Source organism: Ranitomeya variabilis, chromosome 1, assembly GCF_051348905.1.
Source record: "Ranitomeya variabilis isolate aRanVar5 chromosome 1, aRanVar5.hap1, whole genome shotgun sequence".
NCBI classification, from domain to species: domain Eukaryota; kingdom Metazoa; phylum Chordata; class Amphibia; order Anura; family Dendrobatidae; genus Ranitomeya; species Ranitomeya variabilis.
The window spans coordinates 170,360,562-170,369,138 of NC_135232.1; the positions used below are offsets into that span (position 1 = coordinate 170,360,562).

At 39.1% G+C, this 8,577-nt stretch overlaps 1 protein-coding gene across 2 annotated transcripts; it reads right to left on the reverse strand.

The window, feature by feature from the left end:
• Window positions 1-2,149: 2,149 nt before the first annotated feature.
• LOC143793811 (germ cell nuclear acidic protein-like) lies at window positions 2,150-5,721 on the reverse strand. Of its 2 annotated transcripts, XR_013220274.1 has the most exons (9): window positions 5,594-5,721; window positions 4,794-4,839; window positions 4,553-4,697; window positions 3,922-4,051; window positions 3,571-3,778; window positions 3,210-3,298; window positions 2,847-2,907; window positions 2,595-2,694; window positions 2,150-2,425 (listed from the first exon to the last, which is right to left on the reverse strand). XR_013220274.1 is itself a non-coding variant. In XM_077280787.1 (6 exons), exons 1-6 carry the CDS (start codon window positions 5,691-5,693, stop codon window positions 3,214-3,216), a joined length of 714 nt encoding a protein of 237 aa, XP_077136902.1. In that variant the 5' UTR covers window positions 5,694-5,721; the 3' UTR covers window positions 3,135-3,213. The 2 variants fall into 2 exon arrangements, 1 of the variants encoding a protein (XP_077136902.1); XM_077280787.1 differs by lacking the exons at window positions 2,150-2,425; window positions 2,595-2,694; window positions 2,847-2,907 and having other exon boundaries at window positions 3,135-3,298.
• Between the last annotated feature and the right edge of the window lie 2,856 nt (window positions 5,722-8,577).

Below are 8,577 nucleotides of genomic sequence, written 5' to 3' on the forward strand. Positions count from 1 at the left end.
CTGTATATAGTGTCAGTGTACAGGTAATACAGGGATTACCAGTGACATGCACAAGAGCTCTGTATATAGTGTCAGTGTACAGGTAATACAGTGATCATCGGTGACATTATGCACAGGAACTCTGTACACAGTATATAGTGTATAGTGTGCGTGTACATGTAATACACTGACTCATCGGTGACGTCTCTAGTTGAAGTCCTTCTTCGCTTTTCATGTTCAGCCAGGCCAGACCGCCATCACTTCTTCCAGCCAGGACTCATCTCTGCAAAAAATAACACACATTCATCAATTGCTGATCGCTTCCAGAGCACATTCCCCACTTTTTCCCTGACTTCTACACTACGTCAGATGAAGAAAAAAGCGACGTAGTGCCGTCCTGTACATAAGAGGACCCCCATTTTGTTCCCTCCATGAAAAACTGTTTCCTAAAAAGTAAATTATATTACAGTAGTAATAATGTCCCTAATTGGACTCTAAAGAAATGATCTTCCCCACTTGTCACCATAGACTAATACAGCATGTTTCTCATTCTGGCCCCCAAACAGTAATTAAGTCCCTCATCCTGGACCCCTTTATTTAGTAATCTCGCCCAGCCTGGTCCCCTTTATTTTATAATATGCGCCAGCCTGCCCCCCTATGTCCCTTGTGCAGCCTTGCTCACAGATAGCCATCCTGCCCCCAGCTATCCATACTGGCCCCCATATGTCCCTTGTCCTGCCCCCCCATATATCCATCCTGGTCCATTGTCTGGGCCTCACCTCCGATTATTCCATCCTGGCTCCCCCCATATATCCATCCTGATCCCACTTATATATGCATCCCGGCTCTCCATATATAACTATCCTGGCTACCCATTTATAACTATCCTGGCCCCGCATATATACCCATCCTGGCTCCCCAATATATATCCATCCTGGCCCAGAGAGAGACAGGCAGACAGACAAGAGATTCAGACAGACAAAGATAAACAGACAGAGACACAGACAGACAGAGTGACATATACAGACAGAGAGAAAGAAGTTTCCTCTTATCTTCCTGTGCTCCCGGCGGTGGCGTTCTCCTCCTCCTCTCTGCAGGTCGGTGCACACATATTAAAATGGTCGCCGACCTAGCAGAGGCCCAGTGGCTGATGAGCGCCCGTCGCATGAGGTGCATGACACTTACGTCATACACCAGTGACGATGGGCGCACAATTGACAGCTACTATCGGGACGCACGCTGAAGCGGTTCAGGTAGTGAACGCGCCCATGCCCCTGCACTTTCTCTGTCTGCACTTTTAGAGGGCCCATGCCTCTAAAAACTGCAGATTTTTTTCTTCTTCTTCTACTTCTTCTTCTTCTGCTCCTCTCCTGCCCCCAGAGACAAGGCCCACCGGGGATTTCCCCGATACCCCGCCAGGCCAGTCCGACCCTGTTCTTGAATGTGGTTTTGGGCACCTTGAGGGGTGCAGTTTTTAGAATGGTGTCACTTTTGGGTATTTTCAGTTATATTGACAGCCTAACTCACTTCAAATGTGAGGTGGTCCCTAAAAAAAAGGTTTTGTAAAGTTTGTTGGAAAAATGAGAAATCGCTGGTCAACTTTTAACCCTTATAACGACCTAACAAAAAAAATTGTGTTTCCAAAATTGTGCTGAAATGTTATTTATTAACTATGTTGTGTGACATAACTCCCTGATTTAAGGGTACAAAAATTAAAAGTTTTAAAAATGCAAAAACATCTAATTTTTGCCAAATTTCCTTTTTTTCATAAATAAATTTGTTATATTGAAGAAATGTTACTACTAACATGAAGTACAATATGTCACGAAGAAACAATCTCAGAACCAGTGGGATAGGTTGAAGCGTTCTAGAGCTATAACCTCATAAAATTACACTGTTCAATTGTAAAAATTGGCTTAGTCATTAAGTACCAAATTGGCTCTGTCACTAAGGGGTTAAGGTATCTTAGGAACACACTTGGTTAGGGATATGTTATGCAACTCATCAAGTTTGGATGGTGTTTCTGGTTATTCTGAAATGTATTTTAAAAATGCATATTTGTTTATACTGTATAATTATAAATATAGTCCAACTATCAAATGTTAGAACTAGACAACATTGATTGTGATATGTTTAGCAAAAGCCTTCGATTTGTAGAACAAAAGTTCGAAGCTATAAGGATCTAAGATATTCATTTTTGAATGGTTTTTATATTTAGCCCAGAATGGGAAAAAAAAACAAAAACAAAGCAATATATGACTACTATTGTCCATCTAATGCTGGGTCGTCACCGCTTTGAAAAATAAACATGTGGAGAATGTCTTGGTCAAGGAAACTCTATCTGATAATGTTCTCAGCGTAGGCCGGTGCAGATATTCGCCTCTTTTTTCCAGAACAACCATGCGTCGTTCTTGTATAGAAGTGATAAGGCGCATTTCTCATTAATCTGAAAACAATTTAAAAAACATTTTTATAAAATTGAAAACATATACTTGTTATCAAATGTAGCAAACTAAAGCAAAGGTAACTTTATTATTTTATTGCTGTCTATCACCTCACTAGTTCACATGGACATGAAATTATAACAATATTGTATTATACACAGAAATATTTACCTGGAAAATTCATGTTTGAAGCTTTGTGTGAATCAGAATTGGTGGATTCTGAATGTTTGCTTGCCATTACTTGTGATGAAGACATTCACTCGTTGTCTTTCTACACGGTGAAAACAAAGGCAAAATAAACAAAGGTATTTAAACTTTAAATAATATAAGGCTATAAGAGACTAAATTAGATACTCAGGATTCTCAATATTTTTACAATAACGTTTAATTGATTGCTGCCAATAGTGGAGGATTATTTCTTACCTCCATCACAGGTAGATGAGGTGCCGATATCTACATACGTGTCAATGATCAAATAGTGAACCTGAAAATATTAAAAAAAAATTACATTCAGCTAAACTTCAAATTAAAGGAGATTTGCAAAAGCATTCTAGATATGATGGGAATTGCCAATCATTACATATCCAGCAAGTCATGGAAAATGTATCCAGTATTTATCTGGTAACCTATGAGGATGGAATCTGAGTGTTTGCTGCTAATTGCTGGTGCTGGTGGTGAACACAGATACTCATTGTGTTATTACTCGGGCAAAAATATATGAAGGTATCTGAATTTTAAATTATAATGAAGCATAGTTACAGACTAAATATTCTGGAGAATAGTTACATGTTTAGCTGGTGGACAGTTGAAGTAATCGGCATCCACAGTGACGGCAATAACATTTATTCAGAGCTATCTGTCGAAAACGGCCGAATCTACAAAGAGAGGAGGAATATTGGTTACCAGACTGGAGTGAATGTTGGTTAATACCATGGGTAACAATAAAAAGAACAAATTGAAACCGATATATTAAAAACTGATCCCTGGACAGAAAATATAATATGTAACGTTCTAATCCCTACAGCCCCCAGACGTCGGTCCGCTCTGATAGTAGTAAAGTACTAAAACCTTATACCAACAGAACCGGACTGACTTCTCTTCACAGCGATTGTGTTTCATGACACGATGAATCATACAATCTACTTACTTGTTATCACACAGGGAACATTGGTATTTGTAATTATAGTTGATGGTATAACTGTGATACATCGTCACTTCTGGCAGCTCAGGGTGGATATCATTTACCCTTCTTGTGTAAGCCTGCCATAATGGGCCATGGTTGTCTCTGTCTTCACCATCGATTATCCAGCAGGCAGCATGGCACATCTCGTGCACAAGCACGGATCGTAGTCGCTCTAAAATAAGAGTTTATACAGACATGAGAAAATCTATGTACACCCTGCTTGATATAAGATGTATTACATTGCAAGTAGCAGCTTTGTGCCCTGCATACAGGTTGTCTTATGAAGCCGCAGGATGGACGTGACATGAAACCTACCTGCAGAATCACAGACTTTATCAGAAAGCTCAATAACTGAGAAACGTTGGCTGTTCTGCTCTGTGTGACGGCATTGACCGGATGCTTTCGTCAGCCTCTTATTCCACACAATGTCCATTTTCTCAGGGAGCTAGAATAGAGGAAACAAATTCCATTAAACCTGGAAACTCTTTGACCCCAATCTAACTAACTCTAATGCGTGATTTCCAGCATTTTGCAAAATGAGAGAACAAAAATACACTTTTTCAAGATTGTCCAGATGCCAACAAAATTTTATATATATATATATATATATATATATATATATATATATATATATATACATATATATATATATATGTGTGTGTGTGTGTGTGTGTGTGAAAACCCTGTGACCTTCAAGCCAAAAGTTGCTTATTTCTTTGTCTCTGCATGGTGGCTCATGTAAGGTCTCCACTCATCCCACAGATAAGAAGAGGGTGACATAATTTACCAAACTAAGGGACTTTTACCTGAGATATTCAATAGCTAAGTGTCAGAATCATGACAAAGGGGTTAGTATGCTCTTCAGAACATCAGTCATAGAAATGACCGTTTGAAGGAGGAGATAATGGATAAGTCACGTGTCACCCAGATACCAATGCTAAGATACCTTATTCTCGAAGACTGTCGTGTTGTATAGATGGTACAGTCGCTCCACCAGTTCTTCCTTAGTTACCTGGAAGTGGGTAACGTAGATGGAAGTAGGAGAAATAATGTCTTCCAGGATATAGCCGGAGATGTTACATAGTTGTGTTCTGGGGAAGATAAGGAATCATATATGAATCCACGGGAAATATTTCTTACCGAGGTCTTGGTTTTATATAAAGATAGATGCGTCCGGTATAACTCACCTCTCCTCTGTAGTGGAGCTCTCCTCACAATCAGATGGTAAATCATCTGTACAGAAATATGAAAGAGTGAAAATGATTTTTATAAGGCTAAAATCAGACATGTTAGTATGCAGGTCTGTACTAGAGAGGGGTCTATAGATATGGAGTGTAGAGAGCTAATAAGACTATGAATATTGGATCAGACCACATCAATAGTATCAGCAAAAATATCAGTTCTCCTGATAAAAAGCAAGTCCTCACACAGCCTCACCAACAGCAAAATAAAAATGTTACAGATCTCTGAAAATGGCGACACAAGCAAATATATTTAGTAACAATTTCAGAGAAAAATGTTAACACTTAGAAAAACTTTGCCAGTTTGGTATGGACATAATGATATTGACCTGGAAAATTATATTTTCACGTCAATTTTACTGTGCAATGAATGCCATAAAAATCAAAGCAAAATACAAATCTGGAATTGTGGCTTTTTTTTCACAATTTCCCCTCACTTGGAATTTTTCCTATTTTTCAGTTCATTATATGGTAATATGAATGTGGTCATTGAAAAGATCATCTCGTCACATTAAAAACAAGCCCTCATAGGGCAATGTGGTTGGAAACAAAAAACTTATGTCTCAAGGAAGAAGGAGAAAAATCACAAAAGCACAACGACTGACCATTTCCTAAGGGGTTAAAGGTACAGATACATCGATAATTTTAATTGTTAGATTTGGAAACTGATCTGTGACAATACAGAAAACACATTGTTCTTTCTACAGCAATATAACCCTGGATTGTATCTAGAAATGATAACTTACTATTATATGTGGAAGATTCACCAGAATCGGAATCACCATCATCCACAATGATGTCATCATCGGAGCTGTGACATAAATGTAACAGAATATGAGTCACCATTAGTCATTATTCCCCATCAGGTATCTAGTAATGGAGGAGACGTGTGTCTTACCAGGTGGTACTGTCCGGAATATGATCTGAAGGTGGTGAACTCAGATCTGTGGGGGAAACACAACATAAATCTCTTATTAGAATAGTGTAATAGCAATGACTGAGGCTCAACATCAAAGACATACACCGTAATATAGTATTCAGTGTACCCCTATATGTACATGGGGCAGGCAATCACATTCAGCTACAGTAACCTGCACTGTGCATGGCCACCATGAGAAGAAATCCCCATATCCCATTTCTGTCTGACTGTAATATGGCCGCAGGAATATTCCTGACCAAATGTTAAAAAGAAATGGCTAATATGAATTCATTACTGTAGACATGGAAAAGACTTAAATCCAAGCCCTGACCACAATGTGCACGTGTTCTGCACCCAATGACTATAACTCCTTAATATGTCAGGACCTTTACTGGATCGGAGCACAGTACCTGGTATACTCGGGGTCGAGCCCGAATTGAAGCCTCTGGTGTTATCCTGGCTTGGAGACCTCGGTATTGGCCTCTTTCGCGGATGAGACTGTAAAAAATAGCAAACATGTCAGATAGAATCTATAACCATGAAGATCTCTAATTTATCTTAGTCCATTTTCCAGTAAGATACAGTTAGACGCCTGTGTGAATGTGGTTACCATTGGGCTGCGCTTATTTCATGTGCAGAGTATAACGGGTATACGGGATACTTATGGTTAGGAAGTGGATAAGGTGGTGACATTTGCTTTTCTTCATGCAATATTATTATGTATCCTGTACATGGACATATTGTCACAAATACCACAACGGAGGGCCGTCTTTACTCTGCAAACATGATCCAAACTCCTCCCGCCATATTTCCTCTTTCTGGAGCTATATTTTTGGTCCAACCATCTTTTTCTGGGATTTTTTGTCTCAATTGTATTCTAATTATTTGAAAATCTAAAAGTGATGCTCACCTGATGGAAATCATCATCATCGCTGCTGTCCTCGGTGTCAGAGAGAACTTCAGTACGCCTTAAGCGCTTTTTTCTCATTATATTCGCAATAGTCACTCACAACGCTCCTCTCTCTACAAACGCCTACAAAAACCCTCAACGGAACTCTGGATGACTGGGTATTCTATATCATCCAGTCATTTGTGACATCAGCGGAATGCTGTGATTGTTGTCATTTTTTATAACTTTATTTAAATATACAAAACATACTGTACAAATACAAGAAAAGAAAGTAGACAAAAACAACAATCCGTCTAATTTCCCCACTGCTGCCCATTTCCAAATGTTCAGATAATTTTTTTGTAACATTACACAATATAAAAAAATAAATAAAATAAACCCAACTGTTGTCTTGGTGGTTGTTTATCCCTCTTCCTTAAGTTTTAATGTTCTCCACTACATTTTTCCATATTTTCTCCCAATTATAAAAATGTTCTGAAGAGCAAAGCCGCACCTTCTCATATTTTATAGCTGTCTTACATACAATGAATTCTTCCATGACATAATAATCAATGTTTTTCCTATCCGTTTCCTAACTAAATCCACTTTTGCTCTGTAAAGCCGGCTACTTAAGATCTTCTTCCTCATTTTATGTCTTTCATCCAGAGAACAGTTTACAATTGCTGACTAGACCAAAATGGAGATCTGATTGCCCAGTTCCCTTAAATATCTGCATACCCTGTGATAAATGTATTAAATCTACCCTTGTTTCTTACACAGTTTACAAGTATTGTCGGCGTACTTTTCCCTTTTGTGTAATATTTGGTTAAAATAATGTAATCAATGGATCAATTTATGATTATATTGATTGGGATCCCAATTATGTTTTTATATACAGTGGGTATTTTGTGACAACCGTATTGCACTGTAATCTGCATTGCACTTCTGTCTTAAAGGGAATCTGTCACTATGTTTTGTTGCCGAATCTGAGAGCAGCATGTCAAGATCCTGGTGTTCTTCTGCGGATTGACCACTAGTGGCTGCTATTATTCACCATGATAATTGTGCTGCATTTCACTGGACCCTGCAGCTGTGTTCAGCAGTCGCCCTCTGCTAACATGGCAGATACTGAACCTGTGGAAGCCATCTTGTTTCCTGTTTGGGCCTAGTAAAGCCACCTGCAACACTTAACTCATGGCTTGAGTATTGTGCTTTGCTGTTTCTCTAGTTCCAGTCTCCAGCTCCTAGCACTGTCTTACCCAGACTGTTCCCACTCATCTCAGGTTGTTTCCTACATTTTATATTGCTACCTCCAAGGACTTCTACTAGCACTTGCTTTTCCCTACTCGTGCCCCTCTGGACAATGGATTCCAGCTCTGCTCCACCAATAACGTGACAGATGTAGGGGCAGAGACCCTAATCCAAACAGTGGGTCATTTACAGGGCAACTTGCTGTAGTTTTGAGAAAATCACAGTTTTAGTCAGCAGAAGATTACCACTAGAAGTAAACTTGCTGCCATGTAGTTATCCATATGTACAAGCTCTCTATAACCCTGCTTCTACCACTGATTGGCTGCTTGCTGCCTATGCACAGTGCACAGCTCAGCATTCAGATAACTGGTATATCTGCAGCAGATAAAACACTGATTGTATCCTAGCTGCAATAAGATGCTCCATAAGCTTGAATCACGGTCTCTGCCCCTACTTCATACTGCTTTCAGATGAGCTGATCTTTTTAAATTCGAATGTGCCGGATTTGCTGAATTTCTCCCAAAAATATGATTTGCGGTGTAAAAATTGCCATGAATATCATAATTAAAAAGCCTTTCATTTTCCTGGACAATATGTGCAGAACACTGAGTTCCTCTTGGAGTCGATTGAAGACATTTTTAGCTCTGTAATGCAAGCAGCCTACATATTCC

Coding starts and splice junctions, on each gene's coding strand:
- LOC143793811 (XM_077280787.1), bottom strand. CDS start 5,693: ATGGTGACTCATATTCTGTTACATTTATGTCACAGCTCCGATGATGAC. Junction 4,840..5,593: donor TGAATCTTCCACATATAATA/GTAAGTTATCAT, acceptor ATTTCTGTACAG/ATGATTTACCATCTGATTGT. Junction 4,698..4,793: donor AGCTCCACTACAGAGGAGAG/GTGAGTTATACC, acceptor TATCTTCCCCAG/AACACAACTATGTAACATCT.